The sequence below is a fragment of the Clinocottus analis genome, unplaced genomic scaffold (genome assembly GCF_023055335.1).
Source record: "Clinocottus analis isolate CAN_PGR_092001 unplaced genomic scaffold, fCliAna1.0.p SCAF_18, whole genome shotgun sequence".
NCBI classification, from domain to species: domain Eukaryota; kingdom Metazoa; phylum Chordata; class Actinopteri; order Perciformes; family Cottidae; genus Clinocottus; species Clinocottus analis.
The window spans coordinates 13,273,002-13,290,864 of NW_027175909.1; the positions used below are offsets into that span (position 1 = coordinate 13,273,002).

The window sequence follows — 17,863 nt, forward strand, 5'->3', positions numbered from 1 at the left end:
ATCAAAACACATTGATTAGCGATACAGTCACTTGGTGGCATCTGCTTTACTTATGCATCCCAGAATGTAAAATAGTGTGTGTGTGTGTGTGTGTGTGTGTGTGTGTGTGTGTGTGTGTGTGTGTGTGTGTGTGTGTGTGTGCATATATATATATAGATATATCTATATATCTATATATATATATATCTATATCTATATATATATATATATATATATATATATATATATATATATATATATATCTATATCTATATATATATATATATATATATATATATATATATATATATATATATATATAGATATATATATATATATATATATATATATATAGATAGATAGATAGATAGATAGATATCTATATATATCTATATATAGATATATATATATATATATATATATATATATATCTATATATAGATATATATATATATAGATATATATATATAGATATGACGTTATTGGAAAATATACTTATTGTCACCGTGGTAAGGATTTCAACAATATGGTCCGGCGTTTGGGTTGTTAATAAGATGTTTTACATTAATGGTACTAATTGTGCCTTCTAAAATAAAATATGATGTTACTGAAATCCAATACGTTATAAACATAAGTTAAATTATTGATAACACTTTTTCTTTACATTTAAAGTCACCGTGAAAAGGAGGTTAGAGCGTCTTTAGCTTCTGTGACGGGACATATTTCCATGTGTTGCATTTTGCTTCGACCGGGATTTAAATCAAACTCCTTAATTGATTAGTGAAAGTGATTGGCTAGCTATAATAGGCGTCCTTTAGTGAAAACAGCAACGCAATGCATACAGATTAGACCTCATCCTCTTTATCACGGGTGTACCAGCTGAAATCCAAAAGCACACCTCCTCCTGCTGTATTTCTCTGCTAGCGACTCACACTAGCTGACAGTCAAGTGTGTTGCTGGTCGCCCCAAATCACATATGATTCATTACATTTCTGGAACCGCCGCCTGTTCAAGATGAGCTATCCAAAAATATTTGTATACTTACAGGGACAGAGGATTACAATTTGGAAGATGTATTTTTCACTTCACCTTGTCTTTATAAAGTAGGGTAGGTGTATAAACTGGGACAGTATAGAATATATATTGAATATTGTACCTCAAATATAGTAAATCAAGTGATCAAAAGTGTCAGAGTGTTTATTAAGAAAGACTATATTATTATACACATCTCTCTTCGTCTAACAATATTGATGATCATTTTGGTAATATGAAGCACATTAAAGGGAAAAACTACCCATCTGTGGATATATATTCTTATTGTTGTTATTATATAATGCCTGTGTGTTGTGTGTGTCTGCTGCAGTCTCTCCTCGTGGCCCAGCAGCTGGCCAACGCGGTGGGCGGCGTGATGTCGGGGGCGGCGCAAGGCATGAACCAGCCCATCCTCATCCCCTTCAACGCAGGCGGACACCTGGGCGGCCAGCAGGGCCTCGTCCTCTCTCTGCCCACAGCCAACATTCAGAGCCTGGTGGCTGCTGCTGCTGCAGGGGGCATCATGACGCTCCCTCTCCAGAACCTGCAAGGTAAGAAAGAGGGCAGTGTCGACAAGCAGAGACTCATTCTTCTGACAAAACAGGGTCAACGTGACATCCCAGGAAGAAATTTAAAAATAATTCAGCTACTCGAGGAAATTGTTGGATGTTTTAAAAAGAAAATCCACTGTCTGATGGTCATTTAATGAAGGTTTTCATGTATGAGACATAATTATGATTAGGAATAACGACAACAAATAATGAACAGCTTGTTATACATCCATTGTGCAACATGAACACATTTTTGTTTTTTTCTGCAATAAAAATGTTTTACAAAGCTCTTGACCAGGTAAGAATCCTTCTGGGGTTTGTATCCCAAAAAGCCGCTATCCTCAACTGCCTGAAGGAACAACCGTATTAATTACAGGTCAACGTTTTGCAGTGCAGCGCAAAAGCACTTTATGCCTCTTCCCTGTACATAAGAGTGCACTGTACTTCACTTTTTTATCTTTTTTTCCACCTCATCTGTCCATCCACATGGCTGTACTTATCCTTCCCTTTTAAACTTTAATGCCCAAGTGTTCTCTTTTGATCATAGTTGTAAATGGTTTTCATTTTAATGTTTAAAACATTGTCTCTCTTTTATACCATTAGATTGAGAGATGGATGGGGAAACCATCAGTCATAAATCTTGGATGAGAGAGCTGCACTAATGTAAAAAGATGCCAGGCTACATGTAAAGCAGTGTGTTTTGGGGATGGAGATTACAATAATGCCAGTGCAGCACAAAGTGCAGGGAAAGCTCCCCTCATGTGGGGAAATGGATGGACAGATGCCCTGAGTGAGGAAATGTGGAGGTAGAAGCCTAATGGACACAAACATGCATAAATAACAGCAGCCATCGCTGTGGGCAGAGCTTTTAATAAACCCGCATCTATCCACCGAGCCCTTCAATGTATCCATCAGTAGTGGACGATAATGGGCCCAGCAGGCCCGTCTGACTCACACTTCAACAGATCTTCCTCCTGGTGCACGAGGAACAACCCAAAGGCTTCAGCGATCTGATGAACTGATCGACAAACACATTGTCAGGGTGTCAGAACGCCAAAACAAACACCTCTCAGTCATCCTTATTGTCCACTGACAAACAAACTAACGGACAGCCTGGCATCCAATGTGCTGATAAAATCCCCCATCCATGAGAGATAGCAACAAAAAAAAACTGTTGTGGAGAAATGCCTCTGTGGCAGATCTTTTTTTAAGCGTGCGGACTGACAGACGGCCTGTTTGCACGTCCTCTTATCTAAAGGGGATGCATTGAAGGGACCTCCATGGAGAGAAAGTGACACAAGTCACGAGTGAAGCTAAATGTCTTGACTGTGTCCGGACCCCTCTGGCCACGCGACGCTCCTCCACTCTCCCCTGTCCGAGCTCATCACAGCTCCGCTGAATGAGGCCTGCTGGCACAGCACCTCTGTCAGACAACTGCAACTCTGGCCTCTGCCCCCGCATCCCCCTCCCTTCCCTCTCCCCGCGCCTCCGGGTATCCAGGCCTGATTAATCACATGTATAATACAGCGGCGCACTGTCGCCAGGGAGCAGCCGGCTCATTTCACGACCTCGGGAGCAAGTGTGCTTTACAGCGCTCACGCTGTTAGCTAATTAGCGTCAGATCAGACACAAGACAACTGTGAGGCTCGGTAATGAGACTCCAGGAGGAGCCCAGCCAATGGCTGTATTTAAATGTAATGAGGCAGCTAATGACCAACTAATCAGGCTGTTTGTCTTGGGGAATGGGCGGTTGAGGGTGGAGGAATCGAATTCTTTACATAGAGAGCCAGCATGCTTGTAGTCTCATGGTGTTTACTCTATCAGTTATATTAGAATATGTTTGTCCAGTTAGTGCTTGCATATTGTACATTAGTGTCTTCTGCTTTAATGATGGAAATAAAATAAGAGCATCAAATCAGATAAAATAGTAACAACAGCATCTTTGATCATACTAATCAAAGCTGGCTCTGTCACCATGCGTGTTGACAAGAGGGGACCGGCTGAACTGCTGTGAGCTTTAGGAGGGCAGCGCTCTCCGACTGTGATGAATAACTATCACTGTAATGGGGTTGTGCTATAAATTTGGAGCTTGAATAAAACTGAGCAGCATCTTGTGGCAGACTCAGTAAACACGGGCACCAGTGTAACTGGTTATTTGTCAGAATGATTTATGCCTGCAAACATGCAGTAAAAACAAATTCCCAATGAAACTAAACAAGGGAGAAAGTTATCTTTAGTGACAGAGTGCACACAATTCTCGCTGACTTCACAGAGGCAAAAACTAGGTTGGGTCATGCTAGGGGTCTGTAGATGTGACGGCTCATATGAGTATAAAAAAACATACGTGATCTCCACAATTTCAAAGATAAGTGTGTACGACTGATACAGACAGAACACGTACAGATCTTTTGTTGTTGTTTGATATGATGCTAACTTTCCGATACATTTTTAACAGGTTTTTTATTTCACATGATTTTATAACAAGCACAACATGATTACCATACTTGTAAAACTAGTTGTATCAAAGCACTGTACATGTAATGCCCAGTGGGAGGAAGCGGTACAAAGTCTCATCTGTCTACTCTTCTTCTCTAAGACTCACTCAAAGGTAATGCAAGAAGCTAGTTTACTGGAGCTCTTTCATATTAATAAGCATATCCCATCTTATTTGCTCTGAGCAGAAAGCCAGGCAGCGCATCACATCAGAGAGCCGAGTTCTAATGGTGAGGTGAGAGCATTGTTCCTCTGTACTCGTCCGCAGGAAACACAAAACAGCACTCAGGCTTCCTGATAAAGGTCGGCTTCCCACTCACCTGCAGTAATGAGACCCGGTGTCAGTGCCAATCAAAGGCATGTCTGCCGTTTTGATGAAAATGTTCAGCGGTGTCGTTCGCAGGTTGCGGTTGTTGGTACGATACAAATTAGGGAAATCACTCTGCTCATTACACCACCAAAGGGTGGGCTCCTCGGGGGAAGAGCCAAATGTTTCCACACTAGTAAGACATGTCAGACTGAATCTCTTCTGCCTCAGCTGACTGCTGCTCCTTTAAGAGGTTAGATCACCGGGCCGGGCCACTGACTTAACCCCTGTCTGCTGTGGGAATGCCTCTGTGTCCCTTTACACATTACATTATCAGAACTAGGGAACTTCAAACATCCTTTTAGGGTTTGTTACAGCTGCACTAGTTGCTCGTTGCACGCTTCTTTTTCTCATGTGTGAATTGGTCGAACCATTTTGGGCCGAGAAAAAGAAATAAGCCATTGTTTGTGTGCACATTCAGCCAATAGAGGAGTGCATTAAGAGGACCCAGAGCAAGCGGTCCACATTTCCTCACATCAACACCTGCCATTTTAACACAATAGAGGCCAAACCCACCCCTTCTCCCTTTATCGCTGTTTAATTTGAAGTGTTCTCAGGCAGTATGTATTCCACGTCGTCCTTTAATGATTTAACTTTGCTGTGGTTGTAAGATGACTCACAGGGGAGAGAGCCGCATTAAATAAATAACAGTGATAAAATGTAGACCTCATACATTTCAAAGCTAATGCAACTAGCGGTGCAATAGGAGCAGCTGCACACAGTCCTGGAGCGGTAATTTGATTGATTTGTTGTGACAGCAGCCAAATAATTGAGAGTGAGAGGTGCTGCTGGAGATGAAGCGCAGGCAGAGGCAGGTTCGCCAGGCAGTCCCGGCAGATATGGCACCCGGGTTCTCATCTCTGCCATTGATATCTGCCAGTGGTTTTATTGTTTGTCTTAAGCAGCTTGGAAACGTGTGGGGTTACTGCCTTTGTGACAGTTTGGCGACGGAAAGAGAGAGAGAGAGAGAGAAAAAAAAATCACCAATTGAAATCGCAGCGTTGAGAGGGTTAGAATCAAACACACAAATTTACACTCAGGTTTACTGTACCTGCACGTAGGAACACACAGACACTCCCACGAGACGCGTGATTTATACTCTGATGTCTCTGAAGCTGAGATGTAAGTAAATTTCCCCCCTGGTGTTTCACTTGTTGCAGACATGCTAATGATTTGTTCTGAATTCAACATAGACCCGTTTCATAATTGCACGAAAATAACAGGACAAATGATGCACGGTGTGTTTAAATATACAGCAATATTATTTTAATCTACGCATCCCAAGATATTTTCATGTTTTTCCATCGTGCTGTTTGTCTTAACCTTCTGGCGCTTGACTTGTGTTTTGTTTCTGTGGATGGTGGCAGTGTCACTCTGGTTCAGCCGTGCCACAGGACAGCACACTGCCAGAGCCTGAAATAGAAAGAAAGAAAAGAAAAGAAAAGGGGGGAGGATGAGTCTTTACGGCGGTGTGGAGGAGGACAATAATATTGTTAATCAGATGTGGCTGTGTCTGCTCCTCCACAGCAAACCCTGACATCTGCACTCACTGGTAAACACTGAGGGAGGCTTTTTGCAAACCTCCTGCCATAAACACACGATCTACAAGACAGTCTCTCCACATTAAACACTATATCTGTATGCAAGGAGTGTACTGCATTCATTTAAATTATGTTTTTTTTATTAGGAAAGAATAGGTTTTGAATGCCAACATAACACATTTTCAAATTAGCTTCCAATTACATTCATAGTTAGGAAGATGCAGAATTATTACATTTTAATACAGCTGTTTTTTACTCCCTTAGCTCTTGTGCTATAGCAGATTACCCTTTCCCCGTTGCAATTACGTTTTTCAATGTGTAACACGCTTACTGGAGTGTCCGTTAAAAAGTATTCCAAGTTATGTGAGTATTTTTTGAATAAATTCTCAATTATCTGAACTCTTTGCCGAAATTTTCTGCACACCGATTTCCTCAATACATATTCAGCGTTTAAGATTGTTGCATATATATATGGATTATATGTCCCCAACAATTATGCCCAATCAATAGTGTTCATCTTTTCATCAGAATAACAATCAGCATTTTGTTCCTGGTGAGTAGATCAGTCGATCACGAGTCTGGGGTTTACATAAATGAGGGAGTATTGGAGCTGAATAAAATTACAGTACATAATGTGTATTGTTTTCATGGTATTTCAGCCCTTGTAAAATGCTTCCAGTAAATGCCTTGACCACTTGACCCCGGAGTTGTTTTGTAGAAATTACATCTCACTTTTTTTCCTCCGTTTTCCGGCCAGACTATTTCCGAAAGATTTGCTAAAGGTCTGCCGTATTGCCGAGGCGCAATTCGGTGGCTTTTAGCAACAATCTGTAGTCAAGCATTTTAAATGAAAATTGATTTGTGATTTACATGGTCAGTGAGGGGAAAATGAACTTATGAAATGTTGTAAATGAAATATTAGACAAGGTGCAGTGGGAGAGAGCAGACAGAGATGGTAATCTTGTGGAACTGGAATTCCCGGCTGGCAGAACTGGGTGACATTTTACATTTATCTGTGTTCTGCATGAGTTGTAATGTTAATGGTAATTTTATGGGACTGAACCGGAATGAAAATGGTGTTATCACCGATTGCTTCAAATGTGGAATTGTGTAAAGTAGCACAGCTGCATCCTTTATTTCCCATTCACCAGTAATGTGAGTTATTGCACGATCTGTTCTCTTAGGTTTTTATCAGTGTTTCTACTGAAATCACACACCTCTGCCACAGGATGAAATACACACACTGTTGTATTTTCATATTAGTATGAGTGTCAAATTCGCGTGTGAATGTTCCTTGCATTTTACAGTCAATGTTTGCTTTTGTTAACGCTTTCCTGTGAATTTGTATATCACAAGTACACTGCATTCAGGAATGTCCTGATATAAATAATTCACTTGAGTAATGATTCATTGTGCACACCTGCTTAATGCTACTATATATACAGCTTCATTTTGATATACTGTATCTGCACTTTTAATATAACTATATATAACATTCTAATTTAAACTAACATCTTATCAATAAGGATAGATCATGGACTTAATAATACAAGCAAATCAATGTAGCATTACGCTCTAATCAATACTACTTACACTCAGCCCAGATGTTCTAATTTTGATCGATACCTTGTGCAGTGAATGTTTCCTTTTCCCACTCTGGCCGTGTACAGCGTGTATGGATTTTCATAGAGCTCGGTCCTCTGTGTTTGAAAAGGAACAGAACCAAAGAAGTGAGAAGAACAAACAAAGCGGTCGTGCTGCAGCGGCAGCAGGAGAGGGGCTGTGGGAGTCGGGGAGCCGGTCAGGATCACACAGAGGTCATTTTTAAACACGACTCTCCGGTTCCCCGTCTGTGAAACCAAAGAGTCTGCGGTGACATTTGTCAGCAGATGGTATGGAACCAAACCTCTCACCAGCAGGGACGCCTTAGCCGCTGCTAAAAGCTATCTGTGGTTACTAATTGCTGACCAGGGCCTAATTACCTTAATTAATGGCGGTGGTATCTGGGGGCCAGATTTGTGGGGCTTTTATCAGTATCACTGCAGCTTAAAAGGTCCCGTAGGAGGCCTGAGGAGTGTGTTAAGTCCCGTGGGTGCTATTTCTGGACTAACTGCAGACACATCACAGATGGATCCTGTGGCATCAGTACAGGACGGCATGTTTGGAGAGAGACGTATCTGTTACGTTCACATCATAAGTAAAGCTCACTATCTCCAGCGAGGGAGGAAAACCATTTTCCTGCCTTTCTTTCGGAACATATTTTCTACTGTTTTTTTCCTTCTCTCTCATACACACTAGCCCGTTTCCTGAATTACACTGCAGTAATTCACAATGACAAAGTAGACTTAGCACCTTTTTCCACAGACCGTGGGGGGTTTTGTTCAGTGAGCTCTCACTGTGAAATTAGCCCCGGTACTTTTATTTTCCAGCTGCAGTGAAATGGTTAAAAGACACAGATCAGCCAGTATGAAAATAGAACTGATTCAACAAAATCTGCAGCTTCCCCTTGCTGGCTCGTCACCCATCCAGAAAAAAAAAAAACTCCCCTCTATTTTCCTATTTTCCCCCCTTTCTTTTCCCCCTTCTATCCCATCCTCCTCTCCTCCCCCAACCCCGTCAGGCACCTTGTCCGCATCTGAAGAAGGCTTGTAAGTTTCGGGTGCATACATTTCTTTTGATGATATATTGTCCCGGTGCGGAATTTCATTTACTGCCGCTGCCCTTTGCTGAACCTGTTGCTAGTCAGTGAGCACGATAAGCGTATAAGTAGCATGCTACTTCATTCATCATACATCGTTCTGGCCTCTCAAATATCTCATATACGATTCAGGAAAGAAACTACTAAACCGGCACAAAGGATCCCACCAGGATCAGCTGAGGTTCCATTAAATGCTGTGTACAAAATAGAGCACAGTTGGTACTTGTTATCAAATACACATTTTTAAGTGGTGCGTCTACAAAATATTAGCCTTCATTGCTCGGTGTACACATTGTTTTGAGATGCAAAATGTATCTCAAGTGCAGTGCTTGCGTTGTACATAATTCCATTCACATTGCATTTTGAATGCATGCATTTTGAAATCTGTTTTTTCCCTCAATCATAGCGGCTGCCCTGTGTTGTATTAAACAGCATTAATAATCACAAGAGGCTCAGTGTCACTCAGAAGTCTCCACATCACTAAGGCAGACAGTGTTGTGCTGCTGGGCATGTTGTGCTGTGTGAAAGTGCTTACACGCTCCCTCAGACAACCAAAGGGAATAATTAAAGACAGAAGATGGAGGCAGAAGAATGGAAAGCAAATCCCATTGTTTGGGGTTATTTCATCCCACTGAATTTCTTTTTCTCACTTTCTTTCGGTCTCTTCTCACAATCCTCCCCAAATGCACTGTGGGTATGTGGTACGCTATCAAAAGCATATGTAAGCGAAGCGGCGCGGAACAAAATCCCTATGATGTCCTCCTCATACCCACATTGTCTTTTGATTATTCTACAATCATTTTATATCTGTGTAAGTTGGAAAGGAAGGGAAGGCTTAATAACCCCATAATATACAATACTGTAGCTGCTCAGAAACCACAACGCAAGATGTGTTTTAGACGATTTGAAAACAAGCGGGCTCATTCCTCATTTGTTCTCTTTTTCGCTAATGGCGTAATGTTTTTCAAGCCCTCAAAACCCAAGTTGTTACCAAAATAATCCACAATGATATTCAAATTTAGGGTGCACTAGACTATTAGAGCAACCCTACTCCACTCCATTTCTAGAGCATTAAATGTAGCCCCTCAATCTCTCTCAGCTTTTACTGTCAGTCAGAGAGCACTCAGTCATCTCCGTGCATCAGACCCGCAATATTGATTTTTCCACCCACTGAAACAGCCGCATGAACATAAATTTTGCATGAGGCTTTTACTTGCGGCCTCTGCTTTGGTCTGACGACACATGATGGGGCCATGAACACGCTGTAATAACCCAGTCTGTCCTGGCAGGCAGACAGGCTCTCTTTTTATAAAGACGGGGGTGGAGGGAGGTGGGGGTCCGGCAGCTTCCGGATTCAGAAGGACTAAAGCGCTGGACCCCTGACCGGGCACCACGGCATTACAAACTGTTCACATACCTGAGAGGAACTCACCGTGTCCAAAAGCAGGGGGAAACCTCAATGTGCACAAGACAACTTGTTTGTGTCGTCCTTAATTAGATTTAAGAAAATGTTATATATATATATATATATATATATATATATATATATATATATATATATATATATATATATATATATATATATATATATATAGTTAGATAGAGAGTTAATGTAGTTAAATACTTCCCCTTTAAGAGGATTTCTTGTAATTGAATCCCCTTCATGGCACAAGGCTGCTGTCTGTTCTCAACTAGGTCTAACACTTAAAATTGGTTCTTCAGGACAAAGCACTTATTTAAGATTCATGAATAGAAACCTCAAGATGTACTGTAGGTAATTAATCTTGTTTTTATCTCCTGGAAGTTTCAGTCTGTTTTTTCTTTAAATCGGACAGTGCAACAACTCATTTCACTGATAAACAAACCGTCAAGCTGAGAGACTTCAAGTAATTTGTAAAAAATAATTAATATACTCTTTAGTTGGAAAGAAAACATGCACACCTTCTGCCTCATTAGCACACAGTTTGATTGTACAGATCTGTAGGCAGAAAAGGCTACAATATTATTTTATCTCAGGAAGACGATTGTGAAATTTACACAAGCCCTTACTTTGCTTGGGACCCCCTCGCCCCCCGGTGCTCTCTCAAGGGCCACGAATGGTCCCTGGACCACACTTTGGAAATCTATAACCTCGCGTAAGCAACACAGAAGAGGGCAACATTATCAAGCACACAGGGATTTTCTTGTATGTGTAACATCTCCATGGAGAGGATTTGATTCTTTGAAATGCTTCCCCCAGAGTGAGAATTCTACTACACAGCTTGATATTGCCTTGCATCACAAAGTGAAAGCATTATCTCTGGATCCCTACAAGCGATGTGGTTTACTCTCTAAAATCCTGTGGCTCCGCAACTCCACTCAAATCTTAACTGCCTATATATATATATATATATATATATATATATATATATTTTTTTTTTTTGTAGTCGCTGAGTTCCCCTGCAGCAGGACTGAAACACTGATATTGCCTGCTGTGGCTCTGAGTAATGTTTTTATTCAATACCTCACTAGCTCCTTTTTAAAGTTTCATTTGCTCCATGTTTATTCCAGCCATCGCCAAGGCGGGAGTTTATTTTCCATTTCTTTAACGTGATTACCAATTGTTTGGACTTACTGATAAAAGGGATGTAACACAAATGTGTGCCGCAATTGTTATGAACAGTACAATGCTACTTAGACATGAATGCATAAGTAACATAAAGACACTGTGAAACATAGAGCAATAATATAACACTCATATATGCCGTCTTTTTGCATTCTAAGTACTTTTACCTTATAATATTTTGAACAAACTTTGAGTCGTTGGAGATATTTTTATGTCGCACATCTTTTGCTTTTCATATCTTTTTAATTAAATAAAAACGTTTGCGTTGTGTAAAAGTTTACAGTTTATTGGCGAATTAAATTACTCAGAAGAAAACGTAATCGACAGATTGAGCACAAAAGAAAATAATGAATGAGTTGTTTCGCGAACGAGAGTTATCAATGTGACACAAAGTGACCAATGTAGATAAAAGTTGACAGTGACCGAAAGACACGAGTGCAGAAGCAGAGGAGTTATCCACTTCATCAGAGAGCGAGGGCTCCGATCTAATCCTCAGACTAAAAATGACCTTCCTTTGACCACATTTGTAATTACCAGATCGCATAGAGGCTAAATCTCCTTACCTCCAGTGGAGTAATTATCAGTGTGACTCTCTGAAAAGGCAATTGAGACAGTGGTTTATGGACTCCCATAGCGGAACGTGAGGCAGAGCAGTAATGGGGAGCTTGTTTGTCCCCTCTCACCTCTCTCGTTAGAGAATGACAGCTGTGTTTAGACTAGAGCAGTTCCTAAAAATACAGGGCGGGTCACATTGGACAATTTCATTCACTTTTGACAGCTCATCTGCCGCTTCTGATTAGCTCTTAATATACAGCGCGACTAAATGCTGCCAAAGACATTGAGCCCTACAACAGCAGGTAGACGCACGTATTCCAACTCCAATTATATCTTCAAGAAAAGCATTCAAAGCACACACACTGATCTGACATAAAGGCCACTGGATTTGATTCATCCTTGTGAACTCAATACATTCTCACCAAGGTTTGTACAGTCGGTTTTCCTATTAGACCCACAGGAAACTTGACTTCCTGCGACATGAGTTAATCACTTCTGCTTTCGTCTGAGCGTACTACATTCTGTATGGAGCACTTGTAGTTTAATGCAGTCCTTTTGTTTAGACATAATGACCGTAGTTAAGTGTGGCTTCAGCCGCATGGGGTCATAGACCCCATGCTGCAAGCACACTTCATGTTCTCCTGCGGGCTTATTATTATTATTCTTCTTATAGTCAAACCACTACTCCTCCCAGAGCGTTGCCAGCACATGCGTAAAAAATACATCGAAACGTGCGGTTTGCGCGGGAATCGTGAGGTATGACTTTTCTAAGAGATTCGCCCGGCCGTTTTCCCGAAAAATGCAAAAAACGTCAAAAACTGTCAAAAAAATTTCACGAAATGTTCGTAGAGGGTGGCGCACCAATTAACAGAGTGAGAAGAAGCGACAGAAACTGCTAAAAAAATAAAACGTATTTTGTCTTTACTCCCACAATGTTCACTCTTCATACACCATTGTTGGATAGAAACGTTGGAAATCTTGTCTTCTGTCATAAACTGCGGTCGATAGGAATCCAACAGACTCAGACGTCTTGAAATCGGACTGAATGTGAGAGCAAGTCCACCTCGCTCTGCCATCCGCCGCCATGTTAAATCTCCCTCCAAAACCACGTCTCCCCTGAAGCTCGTACCTGATTTGTAAATCGCCCGTACAGACACATGTTTTATCGTACAGACTCGCCAGTCACAGTATCTGTTCATCAGGTCTTCCTAACGCTCAATATGCGATATCGAAGCAATAGTGGCTTTTAAAGTACCATTTTTTTAAAATAGTTTGAAAGGAGTTCCACAGTATTTAGGTCTATTAAGCTCAGCGTAAGGAAGTCCCTTTGAAGTCATCACCATGGCAACCTTTGCTCTAGCGACCCACAGGTGTTCTCGTTAGGGCAGTTTAACAGACACACAGACACTTACACACGCACACACAACACAGATGACTTCTGTCTCTCTGTCTGTTTGTCTCACACACACACAGACACACATACACACATACACACACACACAAACAAACAAACACATACACACACACAAACAAACAAACACATACACACACACACACAACACAGATGACTTCTGTCTCTCTGTCTGTTTGTCTCACACACACAGACACACATACACAGACACACACACAGACACACACAAAGACGTTTACGTGTGTTTTATATTGTGTAGTTGTCAACACTGTGATCATTAATAAGGTCATATGATATTTCATATACGTTTGTGTGTGTTCAGGACGTTCAGTAGTTTATTTCCTTAAGTCCACAGTCCAGTCTGCCTCTAATCAGTCTGCTGGCGCTCACTTGGTCACCATGACGATGGCAGCACACAGGTGCTTCATATCAGCCAATCAGTTTAACACACAAACCAACTCAAGTGCTTTGGAGGAGAGACGGGCGTCAGAAACAAAAGCTATATATTGCGAGGTCTTACGGCAGTAGTAGCCACACTTTCAAAATTTCTTGCGAAATTTTCTAGTTACACTTCCTGTTGGCCTTGGCCGGGCCTTTTCTAAGGGCTATAATATGATGGGCACCTATTCCGCTAAACTTTCTGGCTATCCTAATGCATCAATACGTAGTTCTACATTTGCAGCTGCTGCTTAGTTTAAGGTGAACCAGGTATGTTATGTAATGTGTCTTTGCTACAATCGCATCTTATGCCACTTTCATACATGCACAACACACATTTATGGCAGTCTTTCAGCATTAACGTCCCGTGTGTTCCTCAAAGTTCACATATTGGTTTAGTTGTATGTAAGATGTCTGGATCCTGCTTTGACTCCACCTGCACACAAACAGTCACAAACACAAACAATATATATGACTGTTAGGGAATGGTTGTAAACCAAGGTGTTGTGCATTGAGAGGTAAACAAGGAGTCGAATCAGCCCCAGAGAGAAAAGTGCCGTAATAGGGGGGTTGGCAGGGACTACTGGGATGCGCTAGTAATGAGAGAGCAGGCTGCCTCCCCCCACCTTCACTCCTCAACCGCACAGGAAACAAAAATAGCATTTTGTCTGACGAATGAGCAGACTTTGACCTAGCCTTACGACCTCTGACAATCAGTCTCGCTTCGTCCTCCAGTACTTCAGAAGCTGGGGCCGGGACAGTCAAAAGATAACAGTTGATTTCTACTGTGGCACTAAAGCAAAAAAATAAATAAATAACAGAAAGAGATGGCAGACAGTTTCTCAAAGCACAGAGGTTGGAGGCCGTCGACTTGTGCTGGTGTTTCATGGTCCCAAGTGATTGTTGGTAAATGGTTAAATGGAGCACAAAATGCCACAGTTCAGCTTGTATCTTAACATTTAGCTGCATGACTCCCTTTTTATGATCTGGCTCATTCCTCATTATAAACATTAACACAGGCGAGTTGTGACAACAGTGAAAGTGGGACCCCTTGCACTCACACCCCCCTCAGGCGTGATGATCAAGTGGGAGCGCTGCTTGCATCGCAGTCGGCAGAACGAGTGAATATGAAACACAACAAAGAGACAGTGGGAGATATAATGAGCAGTATAGGAACCCGGCACCCTTTTGCCCTCTCTCCATCATACGTGAAGCTCCCGCTCTCATCCTCGGCCATGTGTCTGCTGGAGGAAGGAGCACAAACAATTAGCTGAGACAAGCCGTTTGGATTATGTGCTCAACCAAAGCAATCAGACAGCTGTGGTTAAAAGAATGAGCTTCAAAATGCCAGTTGCCCAGTTAGGGGAAGGGAGGGTCAGTGGTCCTGACAATCTTAACAAGATGACAGAATTTATAAAGCACTGCTGTTAAAGAATATAGTACCTGCTGTGTAGCCCTTATAATAAGGCCACATGGGGCTTCTTCCATATTCCCTCTGTATTTGTTTTCTTTTGCCTCATATTTTTTGTTGTACCTCTTGTTCCTCGGCGTAATGGTTGGCGCTGCAGGAAATTCTTCAGCCGTCTTTGATCTTCGCCTGGTTTAGATAATTTTTTGACAGAAATCTCATTTCTGCCCTCCTTTTGTTTCTCCGTCTTTGTTCCCTTTTTCTCCATCTTTAAAAAAAAAAGGGGCTCAACATTTTGTCGTGGCGAGGTTGCAAAGGGAAAGAGCCGGTCCTTGTCAGGGGCTCGCCGCTTGCTAGACAACTTGCCCAAACATTTCAAGTGAGAATTGGACTCTTGCCGTTTGCACAGGTGATATATAATTCATGACCGGGGGTGTGAGAGAGGTGTCAATGTGTCAAGAGGTAGAAGAAATATAAAAGTGTGCTGTTTACTGGCCGAGAGACGCTGGCTTTCTTTTGCAGAGTGAGGAAAGAGGAGGATGATCTGATGTTCATCAAATGTTCATATGTGCCTGTCCTGGAAATGTAGTGACCACACTAATCAAAGACTTGTCTGCCCTGATGTTTTATTCATCTTTTATGAGGCAACCATACGTAAATTATTTAAGTGCATTGATTCTGTATGTATACAAGCTTGCCTACGCCCGTGTTCACAGTTGTTCGGCTGCATTATCAACAGATGTTCAAAAACGCTCTGTTGTTATTCATTCCTTTGTGTTTCAAGAAATTTAATGTGTGTATCCTTTTCTCATGACGCTTTATATTAGGATGTACTGAGGGGTCTCTCAACATGTTTCATTCAATTAGTTTAGAAAGGAAAAATAGTTTCCTTTGTGCAATTGAATCAGTTATAATTTTTGGGTTTTTAATCTTTTTAATGTGTAGTTTGACAATTCTATGCTAATGAGCTATAAATATTGCACACTAGTCATATGTGTCAGTCAGCAAGATTGGTTGATTCAGTACAGTATATAACATGTATGCTTTACGCTGCATTTCTATCTAATGGTCCGGGTTTTAATCCAAACCCGGTAAACTCCATCACAGTTTCTTTCTGCAGTCCAGTCTGTGAAGTCCAGTCAGACTTCAACACGGATCAGACTCGAGTCCTCTCCGAGCTGGTGTCATCTTTCACTCCTGAGGAAATCATGTTGTGATCTGTTTCTGTTCTCCTTTGGTTTTCTATACAAAGCTATAACATCACACAGTCAACAGATTTGTAGAAACAATATATTCTTAAGTTTAAAGTTATTGTTTATTTTATCCCCTTAGCATGAAGCACGGCCCATTTTTCTTGTCATTGTATACATCCATTTTTTATGTAGAATATAGTTTCTTTTAAGAATTTATTTTGACTGAACCAAGGCAGTGAAGAGCTTTCTGAATATGAGCAAAGGTATTAAAACACTTCTTCTATCCATCACATCTGTGTGGAAACTCAGCTTGTCCTTTTTTCTATTCAAAGAGCTGTGAAGGTCAGCTTAGATGTTGTTCTTTCCCCAATTCTCCACATATAGTATCACGGTTGATACCTTAGTAGACGTTATTTGTTGTCGATCTTATATTTGAGGTGGACATTCTGGCTCCTTGGGGATATTTGCATGCTGGTGCGACTGCAGGCTGGCTCAGCCGGAGTGTGAACGTTTTTTTTAAACAGCATAAAAATGTATAAGCATTTAAATGTAGAAATTAAGTTCTAATGGCACTCCATTATTGGATCCAATTAGTTAATGGGTTTATTTCTGAAGTCCTCCAGTGAAGATGGATGTCTCTTTCTTATGAGATTTTAAGCCATTAAACCAAAGATTCTGACATTCTCCAAGTGACAATGAAGACTTTTGGCTCCAGAGAGAGCAATTATATCAGTCAGACTTGATAGCTTTGTCCTCCAACTAGCTAAATTAAATTCCCTGACTCTATCATGCAGCCTAAAAACCCTGGAGGACCTTGTTGTGGCTCCATGCAATTTGCATCTGTCTCTCACTGTTCATGCTATATATCCAACACCTCCATGTGTACAGTGTTTCTACCTGAGGTGTGAACATGTACTTCAAATAATGAGGGCTTGCTGTTTATGTGCTAAAACACATGTTGTCCGCTCCAATTTGATTTGTGTTAGTTGCTCTCTATATGCAGAGATCAGGTCTCTGCATATAGCCTGTCTGCCTGCCAGGACAAATCAAACAACTCGCTGTTCTTTCATCAACAGCTACCTCATCACTGAGCTCCCAGCTCCAACACCTGCAGCAGCTCCAACAGATGCAGCACCACCACCAGCAGCAGCAGCAGCAGCAACAGCAACAACAGCAGCATCAGCAGCAGCAGCAGCAACAGCAGCAACACCATCACCAACAGACCCTCGCCCACACCCAGAACCAGCTGTCATCCCAGCATCACATGACCCCGCCCAGCCAGCAGCAGACCTCTGTCCCGTCTCCGGGCTCGACCTGCTCCTCCCAGCACTCCCCGCCGCACCGGCCTAACCAGTCGCCGGCCCGCAGCCTCCCTTCGCCCGTCACCCCACCCATGCCTTTGCCGGTGAGTCCATGAGCTGCACCAATACTACTCATTCTGATACGTTAGCTCACTGAGTTGGCCTCAAGCCAATCTGAAACCGACTTTATTTTGTTTTATTTAATATGTTGCATTCAATTTAGTATGTTTATATATATCGAATAATGACCCGAGAAGCAGTATTTAATGTGGATTCTTTGTTTCCTCTTGA

The 17,863-nt window shown here is 41.6% G+C and overlaps 1 protein-coding gene and 1 long non-coding RNA gene across 4 annotated transcripts in view; one reads left to right on the top strand and one right to left on the bottom strand.

The window, feature by feature from the left end:
- Window positions 1-17,863, top strand: part of pou6f2 (POU class 6 homeobox 2) — a 73,589-nt gene that overhangs the window by 25,273 nt on the left and 30,453 nt on the right. For all 3 annotated transcript variants that reach the window (XM_068582371.1, XM_068582370.1, XM_068582372.1), the window contains exons 6-7: window positions 1,343-1,562; window positions 17,348-17,676. In XM_068582371.1, coding sequence (XP_068438472.1) covers window positions 1,343-1,562; window positions 17,348-17,676 — 549 coding nt within the window. The remainder of the gene's footprint in view (window positions 1-1,342; window positions 1,563-17,347; window positions 17,677-17,863) is intronic.
- Window positions 1,218-7,677, bottom strand: LOC137789114 (uncharacterized). Its single transcript, XR_011077802.1, has 3 exons — window positions 7,590-7,677; window positions 5,746-5,835; window positions 1,218-1,555 (listed from the first exon to the last, which is right to left on the bottom strand). It is a non-coding gene; the product is annotated as an uncharacterized lncRNA (long non-coding RNA).